This window comes from Piliocolobus tephrosceles, chromosome 19, assembly GCF_002776525.5.
Source record: "Piliocolobus tephrosceles isolate RC106 chromosome 19, ASM277652v3, whole genome shotgun sequence".
Classification (NCBI taxonomy): domain Eukaryota; kingdom Metazoa; phylum Chordata; class Mammalia; order Primates; family Cercopithecidae; genus Piliocolobus; species Piliocolobus tephrosceles.
This window is the reverse complement of record NC_045452.1, coordinates 41,662,050-41,676,462: the sequence shown is the minus strand read 5'-3', so window position 1 is coordinate 41,676,462 and position 14,413 is coordinate 41,662,050. Positions and strand designations below refer to the sequence as shown.

At 38.2% G+C, this 14,413-nt stretch overlaps 1 protein-coding gene across 6 annotated transcripts in view; it reads left to right on the top strand.

Moving 5' to 3' along the window:
* The window catches only part of DYRK1A (dual specificity tyrosine phosphorylation regulated kinase 1A), a 151,785-nt gene that overhangs the window by 107,927 nt on the left and 29,445 nt on the right, over nt 1-14,413 (top strand). For 4 of the 6 annotated variants that reach the window (XM_023191505.1, XM_023191538.1, XM_023191545.2 and 1 more), the window contains 3 exons: nt 2,706-2,902; nt 8,365-8,484; nt 10,463-10,651. In XM_023191505.1, coding sequence (XP_023047273.1) covers nt 2,706-2,902; nt 8,365-8,484; nt 10,463-10,651 — 506 coding nt within the window. The remainder of the gene's footprint in view (nt 1-2,705; nt 2,903-8,364; nt 8,485-10,462; nt 10,652-14,413) is intronic. The other 2 variants (XM_023191548.2, XM_023191519.3) reach the window with 1 other exon arrangement.

Here is a 14,413-nt window from a genome sequence, read left to right as displayed (position 1 = left end):
TCCTGGCTAACATGGTAAAACCCCATCTCTACTAAAAATACAAAAAATCAGCCCAGATTTGGTGGCTGGTGCCTGTAGTCCCAGCTACTCGGGAGGCTGAGGCAGGAGAATGGCGTGAACCCAGGAGGCGGAGCTTGCAGTGAGCCGAGATTGTGCCACTGCACTCCAGCCTGGGCGACAGAGATTCTGTCTCAAAAATAAATAAATAAATAAAACCAAATCTGGTTTTGGAGGTCAGGATAGTAGTAACTTTTAAGGAAGAGGAAGGAGGTGTTGGTTAGAAAGGGTCATAGAGTGGTATGGTGGGTTTCTGGGATGCTGGCCATTTTCCCCCCATTTTGTGACTCAGATTGATTTTATGATAGTAATTTAAGCTTTGTGCTAATGATTTTTATGCTTTCTACAGTATTGCACTAAATAAGTTTAAACATAGTATATAACAGTGACATGGATAATAAAAACAGAAGTTAACATTTTTATAAAAAGTGTTTGCTGTGTGTTACAGGTTTCATTCTGTGTGCCTGTTGGTGGTACCTCATTTAAACTTTGTAACAAGGAATAGGGTCAGTATATTAATACCTCTGCTTCATAGATAGGGAAATGAAGACTTTGAATAGTTAAGAAATTTCCCAGGCACAGCCTTAGTCTTTTACTGTTCATAAGAACTTCTTATATATTAAGGACCTCAATTCTTTTTATTTATATTCCTTCCCACCTTTTTCTTTTTAATGTTCAGATTTAAAAGCCCTCATTCCCCCATTACTTGAATTTAGATTTTCAATTTTTTGCTTTTACAAATACCAGGATAAACATGGTTGACATCTTTGTGCACATCATTGAGTATTGCCTTAGTATAAGTTTCTAGAAGTTCTTTTTAAAAGCGAACAAGGTTTTTCTACAGAATTGAATTGAATGAATGTTTTTGACTATGAATGATAAAATGTTTAGAAAAGTTATCCATCTTTCACCAGTTATACTATCCTTTTACTTATTTAAGAAATATTATTAATCATATAGATTGGGAAAGTTAGGGACCTCACTGTAATGGAGAGAGAAGAGAATCTAAAGTCTGAAAGCAATGCTAGGGGCAGTAGACATTCCAGCTTCAGCAGGGGTGGAGGACTTGAAATTTGTATTTTGGAAAGGTCACTTTAGCCATGTTATTGAGGAGATCTAGAATTGCAAATAGAATAAAGACAGAGCTATTAGGAATCTTTTTGGTAATCTTAAGTGAGATATGTTGTGTGCAGATGAAAAGGTTGTGTTTGAGTGTTCTGTTAGGAGAGGGAAGGAGCAAGATTGGGCAGCTGTTGGGGAAGAACTCTTAACATGACTCCCGAAGTGTTGATTCTGGTTGACTGGGTAGGAAATGATGTCGTTCCCTGTGGTGGAAAGTAGAGGTGGAACTTAACGTTTGGGGAGCTTTGTTCTCTTCGTTTTGCAGAGTCTGTGCCACATTCAGTTAGAGATGGTATTCTCCACAAGATGGGCACTGGCCCCATGGGCCTTTACTGCACATTGACTGTGCATTACTCTACAGTACTTGCAGATAACATTGAGCCATTTATTAATTGGCAGAGCTGTTCTGAGTACGTCGTATGTATTAAAGCACTAAACCTTCATAACAACCTTTTCAGGTAGGTATTATTATCATTATAAGATATTAGGTATGCATGGTCACCAGTAGCACTGGGATCTCCAACCCCAGCAGCCTGGCTGAGAGTCTGTGTCCTTCACTGTTGGACCACCATTATTGTGTGTCTTGAAAATGGTGGAAGTCCAAAGTATTTTGCTACTGAACTACATGGTCGGTTGTGTTGTGGCTGTTAACTGGTTCATTCAGGAGGGCAGGCACAAGTATTTTGAATCTAGTCATTCTTGTTGACCAAGGTTTTAGGCTTTAGTCTGTGATTACAAATAGGTTGAATTTAAGAAAAATCTTTTTTTAAATCGTTTTCTTAAAAATTACCTTTTATTAGATACCAGTACTTTTATGGACCAAAGTGTTAATTTTTCATTTCTGCCACAGATGCCATGATCATGGTTCATCCTACCCGTGGGATAATTATTGGCTCTTCTTTCTATGTGGTGAGAGCTTGCCAGGTCTAGATTCTCTTAGGACTGTGTGAAAGGTGCAGAGGAATCCAGCAACCTTGGGTTGAGAAGTTTAGTTCTGTGTTTTATGTTTGTTTTCCTGTTTCTATACCCAACCTTTGATTACCTGTGTCAGTGGAGAGCACCATAAGGTTTCATCCGATTTGGGGATGCTGGCGATGTTTTCCGTAAACCTGGCAGCAGGTGCAAAATAGCATCTCAGAAATGTTCCTTTGAGTTGGTTTGTGAGGAGCTGGTCCATTGGAGAAGTCCCTCTATAATTAAAAGATTTCTTATTTAACTTGTATTATGGTTCTTAATTGATGAAAATCTCATAGGTGAAAATGAGTCTTAAAGGTTGTTGCTGTTGCTTTACAAAAAGGTTTTCTGAAGATTTTCTCAATACAGGTTTATATTCATTTTAATCACTATGGATCTTTTATACCATTTACTACATAACTGTTGTGAGTGACATATACCTGTTTTTAGTGAGAAACGTTTTTTAATATTGAATATCCTAAAGTTCTTATTTAAGGAGCTATTAGATGTGTCAAATGATACAAACATTAGCATATGAATATTTCCTTTAAACCTCACTTATCTTCTTGTAGGAGGAGAGACTTCAGCATGCAAACCTTCATCTGTTCGGCTTGCACCGTCATTTTCATTCCATGCTGCTGGCCTTCAGATGGCTGGACAGATGCCCCATTCACACCCGTACAGTGACCGTCGCCAGCCAAGCATAAGTGACCAGCAGGTTTCTGCCTTAGCGTATTCTGACCAGATTCAGCAACCTCTAACCAACCAGGTAAGTTCATGGAGTATCAGAAATGACGGTTGGAATGGCAGTTTATTCCTTCAAAATGTTGGAATACTAAATAGGCAAAATGCTTTAATGGTTTTCAGTTTTACAAGTTTTACATGCAACATGGGATTATGGATTGAGAAAACATGATATTAAGAAGTTTGCGTTAAAATGTGTTTTTTTTTTTTTTTTTTTTTTTGCATTTTTACTTGTATTTCACTTAAACAGTCATAAACATGCCCACAGTCTCTCATTCTGTAATGGAGAGGGGAAAAGTTATTTCTGAAGAATATTAGAGGAACTTAAAGAAAAGGCTTATTTTTATGGAAAGGTGGCTAAGTTAAAGACGTTACAGGAAAGCAAGTCAGATTCCATTACAGCAAACTTACAGAACCAAATTTGTGTTATTTTAAACTACCTTTCTACACATTTGTGTAAATAAATACAAAACTCCTTAAAATTCAAAAGAGATGTATGCAAATTAGCCGTGCTATTTATTCAATATTCAGACAGGCTATTCACCATTTTTCTATGAAGCGAATGATGTAAATAGAATAAATGCTGAACTCTTTTGGTACACACACACACACATATACACATGCATATATATGTATGTATATGTATTTTTAATATCTTTCTAAATTAACTGCACTGTCTACATTGATTTTGGTTTGGGGAGTCTTATTAGCTGTAGTTGTGAGATAAAGTTTCTTGCCCCGCTGATATTTGATGTGTGACGAGCACTGAAAATGGCTGCTTTTCCACGGACTTAGAAATTTGGTTTGCCATTCTTTTGTTTAGTTCTTTTAATATATCGTGTGAGGATAAAAGAGTTGGCAGATTTAAAAGTATTTCTTTTCCTGGATTATTTGGAGGAATTGTATTTTCTCTAATTCAGTTATATATATGGTTTTAATGAACAATTGGTTACAACGACGCAACATCTTTATTAAGGGGTGTCTTGTTTGTATTAAAATGTGTTTGTAATAAAATTTTGCTAGTAGTTAGGCTGGCATAGTGTTTATACGATATATAACATGTTAATAACATTCACAGTTAAATAGTTATAATAAGATGAATTTTGGCAGGACTTAAGATTTTCTTTTATACAGTGAATTGATTGAGTTTAGTTGTGTGTTTGAGAATTGGGACAGTTGTTCAGAATGTCCAAGTTTAGAAAGTGTTTAATTGTGTGCCAGAAGAAAACTCCCTGGAAATCTAATAATAATAACACGATGATCCATTTGCACTTTGAGGAAACCAAGTTGATTCAGGTTAATTTTCCTGCTGGTTCAAAAGCCGCCTGTCAGGCAGAGTGCTGTTTTTAATGTGTTTCACAGCTGAAAGGACTGCGCTGCTATTTGTGACTTTTCCTTGTGTGTGAGCAGGCTTCCTTCTTCTTAGATACAGTGCTATTTCAGGTCTAACCTCTGGTGTCTGCAGAGGGCTAGGAAAACTTCCAGTCCTTTAAAGTCATTTTTATCATTATATTATTTTAGTAAATAATTTAATTAGCAAAGCACCTATTTTTATATCCAACTAACATGTGTATTTGGATCATATAAAATAAGAGATATTTTACTTACTATTTCTGTTTTAAGCTGTGAAATACTTTTAAAGATTTATGTGAAAAGACTATCTTTAAAGTAATAATCCTCAGCCAACTATTTCTACCAAAATCCAAAAATTTCTGGGCCTAATAAGGCAGTCATAGTAGAGGATGCCTTTCCTGTAACTAAAGTGTAGGCTGTGTATTAAGCCTATTCATAGGACCTGACTTCAAAGTCTTGGTTGGCTCGTGGTTGACTTGGTCGGTTGTAGGATTTGAGTCAGGTCATTTGTACCCTTCATATCTGTTCCTGGGCTGTAAAATTGGCACCTCCGACTAGAACCCTTTCACACGTACAAAGTACCTTTTAGCCATAAACTTACTGTAATTTCATTATGTAATTTCCATTGTTTCTTGGTAAACATCCTACCAGATGTCTTTTAAAAGAGAAATAGAGCAAAAGTAGGTGTAGAGGAGAATGACTGATGTTTGGAATGCTGAGTTTCTGGGCTATTCTAGTTTTCACAATACTTTTCATAGTCCCTAATTTCTCCTAGTACCCTGGATATGAGTTATGAATGCTACTCAGCTTTATTAATGCTCTCAAAATAATAAGAAAGGCAGAATACAGTGTTTCTGATTCTTCATTATATATGAAAAGAGGAGGTAAATATAAATAAAATGAAATAAGTATTATAATGGAAAACGGTTTTTGAAAGGAGTCCTAGAGCTTATACTAAATAGTCTTTTCAGGGAAAAAGTTAATTATTGTTTTAGCTCTTATAACTGATCTAAGCAGGAGTTTTGTAATCTGGGTGAAGTAAAAGGAGCCAGAGATGTGAGCGTTGAGGGCACGGTGTTTCTAGCTTCCAGAGCCAGATTGCTGAGGCAGCAGGAGGAGGTCACATCAATTCCCTTTTATTAGGTTACTCCCCTTGATAAAGGGGTCATTCCTGCAGCTTGGTGAGTTCCTGGGTCCTCTGAACACCATGGGCTTACTTTTTGGTTTAGAAGGTAGAAGGGAGCTTGCTCTGTTACTGTACATTGTCTTGACTTTGACTAGCCGAAGCAGGAAGTAGAGAAAGTGTCAGATGATTAGTTCTGGCCTTGAGTCTTAGTACAGATGTATAAGTAGGTATTTGGAAAAGCTACTTTCTAGTTCTGGGTATGTACTGACGGCATCACAATGTTCCAAAACAAAAATTTGGTTAACATGAAATCACAATTAAAGCATAGGAGTATTAACTTGCTTTGTAGACATTTATTTGTTCTTTCCATGTGTTTTGAGCATCTCAATACAAGGTGTTGTTTGAAGCATGACATACAAACAACTTGGCCTTGTAGGCAGAGTTTGAGCAGTTGTAGAAAAGGTTACCAATATTTTGTGAAATGCTAAGCACACAGCACACACTCATATGGAGTGCAGAAATTTGATCATGTAACTCATGTTTATATCCTGTTTTGTATATGTACTATATGTTTAAAATTGTTTTTTTGTGTGTGATTTTGATGTTTTTAAGTGAGCATCAGTACTCCTGGATGTAGTCACTGATTCTTTTTTCAGATGTTTGAAATACCAGTGGAATTGTAAATTGGCAAGTTAAAAACTTAAAGACATTCACAGTTTTTTGTGTGTGTAACTAATTTTAATAAATGTATGTGTTTATTTTAGGCATACCTCAATTACTTTGCCCAACAAATAGCCTAAAAATGATTGCTAAGAGGGTAGACTAGAGTCGTAACATTGATAGGGAGCTCCTGGCAAGAGTGTCCTTGTTAAGAACCTGGAGTTAGGCCTGGATATCTTCAGCTATAATATTACAGGAACTGCACTATGATAATATTTCAGACCGCACGGATGGTGATTTTCCTGTTCTTTAACTGGCTCTGGGACCTTGGTCAAGTTCTTTAACATTGGGGACTCTAGTTTCTCTTGTGTAAAATGGTCACAGGAATGGTATTTAACTCCCTTGAGGTTGTTGAGGGGATTACATGGGAGACTTGTAAAAATATGCATGCTAAAAACATGTCTTTCAGTAAACGACATGTTACTGTTACTTTATTGTTAAGTTATTCAGTTGACTCTACCAATGGCTTATTGTTACTTGCTACTGTTACTGTTACTTTATTGTTAAGTTATTCAGTTGACTCTACCAATGGCTTATACTTCCTATCAAGTTTTATTACAGCGGTAATGAAGCATTGCACTGATTCAGATTTTGTGAAACCTCACATTTAGGCTGTACTCCACCAGCCCAAGAAAGGGGATTACTGAGTAAACTACCTGCATGAAAACAATGCTGGGAACTTAAAAAAGGAAACACATTTAAGGGAAACCTTTCATCACCCTAAATGCTTACAGCATTCATTCACAAAAAAAACTAACATGTTTCTTACCCATATTAATTTATGCGTTAAGTCCTTAAGGAATAGTATAAAAATATTCTGTGAACTTAGCATTACCTACTGTTTAGAAAAGTAAGACTATATATTTGAAAAATTAAATAAGTTACATCATCTTAATTCTGATGATTTTTGTCAGACAAATAGTTATAATCACCAAGGGTTTTTTCCCCCCCTTCAGCCTTATTTGGAATTTTAAGAAGCAGAGGTCCTTGAGAAGAGGTTCTGTTATTTCAGTAAATGGGTGAATCTGCCCTCTGAGTAACAACTGTTTAGAGTTTGAGTATACATGCAGAAGAAACCAGTGTTAATGTTGGTTCATGATAAAACGCACATAGGTAAATGCCATAACAGTTTTATCTTTTCAGACCACATGGATGGTGATGCTTCCTGTTCTGCCCACTGGTACAACCCTCCCCTCTTCTCTTTTTTGGTGTGGGTTAGGTTAACAATTATACCATGACTCCACACATTTTTGTGAGATCTCAGTATGATGTGTTTACTGTCACTCTGCCCCTCAGATTGACCCGAGTGTCCTTGGAGAGATGTTGTGTCAGGGTCTTCTGGCTCATTTCCCAGCACAAATGTCCAGAAGAGTTGGGCAGGAACACAAGGATGGGCCAGGGGGAATGGCTGTGACCACCTTGATAGAAATAATTGGTTTTGAGGATCTGTTGATTTCAAGAACCCCCATTGGGAACCCTTTGACTGAGGCATGACACTTGCTGGAGCAGTGGCACTCGGACAGTAATCCAGGATCATTCATGCTAGCCGCAGCACTCCCGGGTGTGTGTGTAGAGGGGGTGCATGCCCCCGCTCTGTCCTCTGTTGTAATTGCTGTGGAAACAGTCTAGCAGGATGCTCATGGTGCAACCCCTCATTGTCTGTCAGAAGTGTTGAGAGCCATGAGTTGGGATCAGGGAACGGGGGGACTGTGAGGGCAAGCCTTGGTTAGGGGCAGATGTTTGTCAGAGGGCAGCTGGGTCTGGTGGCATTAGGAGCTGAATTTCTTCTTGTTAGGAGCAGTTGGAGGGAATGGGGCTCTGCTGCCAGCCTCCTTTTTTGGTGCCAGCTGGGTCCTGAAATCCTGTGTTAAGGAAGCTGAAAGTTGCCTCTGAGGGCTGGGTTTATCTTTGTCAGCTTATTGTGAACCTGGTCAGGTTTTAGGAATAATTCAGAAAAAAATTTCTTTGGGCTAATTGTGTGGTAGAGAAGCCCTCATGGGCAGCATCCTGTGTGTCTCCTAGATTGGGGTATGTCTGCAATACCACCACTTTAAATTTGGCGGAATAGGATCAAAGCCTCAGGCAGCTGGGGCATATTATCTTCTAATTTCATTTATTTGTTCTAGTGGTTGTCTTTATTGCAATCCACATAAAAGGGAACTTTAAGAGAGAATGTATAATCATCTAATGTAGATGTCTTTTAAAAAGTAGATACATGCAGGTTACAGAAGAGGGAATTTATATCAGTGCAGTATAGTTAAAGTGCTAGTCTTTTCTGTCTATTTAAGGTGATGCCTGATATTGTCATGTTACAGAGGCGGATGCCCCAAACCTTCCGTGACCCAGCAACTGCTCCCCTGAGAAAACTTTCTGTTGACTTAATCAAAACATACAAGCATATTAATGAGGTAAGACTTGATTTGTTATAATCACATCTATCTTGCAATACGTCAGTGAGAAAAAAAGTGATTTTGTGACCTATTTACCCTAAACTTTTTTCATTCCTAGTAATTGTCATATTGATGATTATTATGAAGACTAATGATTTAGAAATAATATAATTACAGCTATGTAAAATATATATTAACAAGGACTGCAAAGTATAAAGATAATTGTGGATAACTTGATTTTTTAAGGTTGTATTTAATATATTATTTCTTTTTTTAATTTTTATTTCTCTTTTTTATTTCATTTGAGTTACTTCTATAATAACTCTTATTCAAAACAAGGGGAGTAAGGACTCTAAAAGTATATATGTGTTAGAATTTTTGCTTGAATTTTTATATATTTGTTTCTACTTTTGCCATGGGTGTCAGAAAGCTCTGAAACATGTTTAATACCTAGGTACAGGCATTTGGCCTAGTGTATTTGATCTATCTATATTTCTGTGATTTTACTGTCTTTTACATTTTTGTGTGTGTTCTTTTATCTATATCTTTTTATGATAAGAGGTCCAGAAGCCTTTTTGTTGTAAGTAAATAAGATAAAAAACAGACACAGCACTTTGAATTGCTTGCCTTACAACTTGGTGTTTTGCCACCAAAATTTTTTCTGGTGTCTTGGACCATTGGCTTGATTGCCATTTGCTTGTGGCTTCAACTCTGTCTCCAAAGTTATTATTAAAGGAGCATTTCTGGAGAAGAACGCATGCTTGCTTTCCTCTTCCAGTGGGAGCCCTGCACCCTTTCGTGTTGAAGGTTTGTCCTTTGCCAGCTTTAGAGCTGCTTAGCTGAAAAGTGAAAAGATGTTCTTAGGTACATGCAAATTTTATAGCAACTTAATGTTATATAATGCCAGTATTACTACATTACAGTGGCAGTGCGGCAACATAAAATTAGAATGAACTCTGTGAGAAACATTTCTGAGTTAGATTTTGTACACATTTATGTATTATAAACATGTTCCAGACTAGCTTGTGATTATCTGAATATATCTGATAAATTGTTGATAACAGTATATTAATTTCAGTTTATTTTCTGATAAATTGTTAACAAAGCTACAGTTAAACTGTTGTTAACAGTAGCTTTGTTGGAGCTTGTTTTAATATGTCTTACCACCTTATAAAGTAGACTTTTTTTGGATGTTACTCCATGCAGTGTAATTTATAATTTCACCAAAGTGAGTTTACCAGTTACCTGGACTATTTCCTAGTTCATCTGTTATTTTTTTTACTAGTCTTAGAAACAGTGTTAAAGAAAATAACTCAGCCTGTGATTAACCATAGGCTTATGGTCTTTGGGAGTGGGGGCAAAGGGGCCATAACTGTTTTTCATTAATCGTTATATTTTTATAGGTTTAAAAACTGGGCATGTCTCAGAGGGCCTATTTATTTTAGTAAAACATCAGTTTGTTTACATTTAAACTTATTTTGAAAATATGTGGCCATAAAATCAAATACAAATAAATACATGCAAGTTACAAAAGAGGGAATTTATATTCCAAATGTGAAGTTGGGATTGACTGAAAGGGGGCATGAGCGAACTTGAACTTGAGGTAGATGAAAGTGTTACTTGGCTCTTACTTGGCTGTTTGGCATTTGGTAACTTTTGTCAAAATTCCAAAATTCCTCATGTTGAACTCTTAAGATCCGTGCCACCTCACTGTATATAAATTATACTTTAACAAATAAATATAAACTAAGTCCTTTTACTTTTCTTGAATGGCATACTTTGGACAAGTCACGTAACATTTTTTATTCACAAAGTCTATAAACAGTGTAACTATAATGAATTTCACTGTAGACATTTTTTCCTTGGTTATATCAGTGTTATTTTCTAACTCAAATGTCAACTGTAGAAAATAGATGTGTCTCAATATACACTGATAATTCCCTTCCCCTCACAGTGATTTAAATTCTACAGTTAACACTGTGTTTTCTCATTTCAGGTTTACTATGCAAAAAAGAAGCGAAGACACCAACAGGGCCAGGGAGACGATTCTAGTCATAAGAAGGAACGGAAGGTTTACAATGATGGTTATGATGATGATAACTATGATTATATTGTAAAAAACGGAGAAAAGTGGATGGATCGTTACGAAATCGACTCCTTGATAGGCAAAGGTTCCTTTGGACAGGTAATTTAATGGAAATTTCTGAATTTCATTAATTAGAAAGAACTTCTTAGTGAATCTTGTTGTTACAGCCCTTCCTCAAGAGTATACTTTTAATATTGGCAAATAGAGCTCAGCAATGGATATGCAAGTATTTGGATGACCATAATTCTTTAAAGGTAGTGATACTGCATCAGTAATAAAAACTCCTTAGACTTCTAAAAACTTCTATGGCTACCAAGTACTCATTTTACTAATGACTGGTGAATTTAAATCACTAATAGATAGTACTGCCTTTTTGTTATGGGTCTTGTATAGTCTGTAGATGATTGTTAATTACCTGTGCTAGAGATATTTACCTTCTTCTCTGATAGACCACTTCAAAGAGAAAAGAATTACCATGTTCAGGTGGCACAGTGGGAGTCCACTCACTTTTCAGGAGGCTTTGGAAAGCTGGGGGTTGTTCTCTGGCTTTTTCTGTCATCTCATGTTGTAACTATACCAGACCTCTAAGCAGGCAGGCATTTTTATTCTCTTGTATCAGTCTCACCGATACCAAGAGTTTTTGGTCTTTCTCCTTGTACTTTATTTATTTAGAGACAGATTCTCTTATCACCCAGGCTGGAGTGCAGTGGTGCACTCTCGACTCAGTGCAACTTCCGTTTCCCAGGTTCAAGTGATTCTCCTGCTTCAGCCTCCCAAGTAGCTGGGATTACAGGTGTGTGCCAGTGCACCTGGCTAATTTTTGTATTTTTAGTAGAGACAGGGTTTCACCATGTTGACCAGGCTGGTCTCAAACTGCTGACCTCAGGTAATCCGCTTACCTTGGACTCTCAAGAGTGCTGGGATATCAGGCGTGAGCCACATGCCTGGCCTTCTTGTACTTTTAAAAAGATTTTTTCGGGTCAGATGTGGTGACTCACACCTATAATCCCAGTACTTTGGGAGGCTGAAGCAGAAGGATCACCTGAGCCTAGGAGTTCCAGACCAGCCTGGGCAACATAGTGAGACCTTGTCTCTGTTTATTAAAAAAAAAAAAAAAGTTGGGGGATCTCTGGCTGTGATCCCCCAGCTGCTCCCAGTTGTAAGTCCTTCTATCACATTGAGTCACAGAACTCTGTTTTGTTTGAGGTGTGATTTGCCAATAATCCCAGTCTTCTGCCTTGCAACCGTTGTGGAATGAGATGGTTATTAACCTGCAGTCCAAATACGTCTTCTGATTTTTCAGTGATGAGGATAGAATGGGAATCAAAATGACTTTTCCTGAATTGCTTTTTGTTGTTTTTTTGTTTGTTTGTTTTCTTAAAATATGGAACCTGCATGTGCTTACTTCTCTGTTCCTGCCCTGAGAGAAAGCAAAATATATGCTCCTTTTTAACCTGTGAGGAAAAAGCCATCATGCTTAAAACAGAAAATGTACTGTATGTCATTAGCAGCCACAGGTCTAAATCCAGAAAAATAAATGTATAAGGAAATATGAACATTTTTATTAGACCTGTGTCACTCCAGTGTGGCCCTGTCAGTCCCTGATGTCACGTGCATATGTCTTCTTCCCATGATTTGAAAGAATTTTGGTAACTATACATAATCCAGGGACCTTTTCCTTGAATTATAACCTCTTTTTCTTCTGAGGGGTTTTTCAGTGGTTTGGGAGTTCTTTTTTTTTTTTTTTTTTTTTTGAGACAGGGTCTCACTATATCACCCTGGCAGAAGCACAGTAGGGTAGTGATCATGGTTCACTGCCTCGACCTCCTGGGCTCAAGTGATCCTCCTACTTCAGCCTCTAGAGTAGCTGGGACTACAGGCACGTGCCACCATGCCTGGTTAGTTTGTTGTTTTTTGTGGAGGCGGGGTCTCACTGTGTTGCCCAGGCTGGTCTTGAACTCGTGGGCTCAAGCAGTCCTCGCATCTCAGCTTCCCACAGTGCTGGGATTATAGGCCTGAGCCACCACACATGGCCTGGGAGTCCCTCTTGATTAAGGTATTCCTGTTTATCGGTACGAAGCAGCTTCTCTGTCAGTCTCTTAAGGAAAGGCATTTGTGAGGCCCAGTCCTTAACTAAGGGTGTGAACACCCTCTGCTGGTTCCCAACCAGGCTACACAGCAGGAGGTAAGCAGTGGGCCAGCAAGCGTTACCGCCTAAGCTCCACCCTCTCAGATCAGCAGCATTAGATTCTCAGTGGAGCTCAAACCCTATTGTGAACTGTGCATATGAACGATCTAGATTGCATACTCCTTATGAAAATCTAATGCCTGATGATCTGAGGTGAAACAGTTTGATCACCAGACCATCCACCTCACCCCTACCCTGGCCGTGAAAAAATTGTTTTCCACAAAACTGGTCCCTGATGCCCAAAACGTTGTGGACTGCTGCTCTAGACCTAGATATTGCTACCTCCGCCATGAAAACTTCACTAACATTTGGGCAGTTGCACTTAAGAGGTCACTTTTTTTTTTATTTTTTTATTTTTTATTTTTTGAGATGGAGTTTTGCTTTTGTCGCCCAGGATGGAGTGCAATGGTGCAATCTTGGCTCACTGCAACCTCCGCCTTCTGGGTTCAAGTGATTCTCCTGCCTCAGCCTCTTGTGTAGCTGGGATTGCAGGTGCCCCCTACCACGCCTGGCTAATTTTTGTATTTTTAGTAGAGATGAGATTTCACTAATGTTGGCCAGTCTGGTCTCGAACTCCTGACCTCAGGTGATCCATCCGCCTTGGCCTCCCAAAGTGTTGGGATTACAGGCATGAGCCATTGCACTGGGCCTAATAGTTTACTTTCTAACTTTCCTGACATCTGCCATGCAAATTGTGGCCATACAGGCTGCTCTCTAAGCTGATTTGCCCCTGATGATTCAGTCTTTGTGCTCATAGTTACCTTTTCTTCTCCCTTTCACCTTAGTTTTTCTCACACTCAGATTCTACAGAAGAAGTGAGCACAGAACCCTGTGATGACAGAGGCCCGTTTGACATTGAACTCCTTTTTCCCAGGGCAGACTGATACTGCCTAAACTCTTGGGCTGAGGAGTTGTGCAGTGTCCACGTTGAAGTTCAGGTCCTGTCCCTCACCAGAGTAATATCTTCTGTATAGACTTGGTCAGACTTTCTCCACGTTCTGTGTCAGGTTATTTTCAAATAAGGGATTTCTCCATTTCCGTAGCCAATACTTATCAAGCCTGATTGCGTATTTAAATTTCTTGGGGAGCTTACCTGAAAAATTACTGATGTCTGGGCTCCAGACCAGTGAAATTCTCTAGGCATTGATGTAAAAGAAAAAAAATAAGAACACCTTATTGAATTTGTAGTTCATGGTCAAAAACTGTCAGTTAACCCATTAACTGTTTGGCAAGTCAGTAGATACTCAGGCCCCCATGAGTGTCCTTTGTTGTGCAGCTCATCAGGATCTGGGCACTGAACTGCAACTCTTAGTGCAGTCAGTACATCCAGTGAAACAGAAGCATATCAGAACCACTTAGTCACATGTTTACAAGGGTAGCCTCTGTTATAAAAGACCACACAGATAGTGTCTTTTAGAATTAAGTGAAACCAGAGATTAGTGCATTTTTTATTCCAAGTTTGATTTTGGTTGAGCCACTCAGAATCTGTCAAGTAGATTTAGCCTTGACTGATGAAGATCTGAGAACATACGTTCCATCCTCTTCCTGACCTTATGATTTTATCCTGCACCTTGGAATCATTTGGAGTTCCTTCCCCATCCCCAGACGTATTTGAATGTGCTAGAAAATGTATCTAAAAGAATTACTTTTTCAGACAATGTATAATATAAATG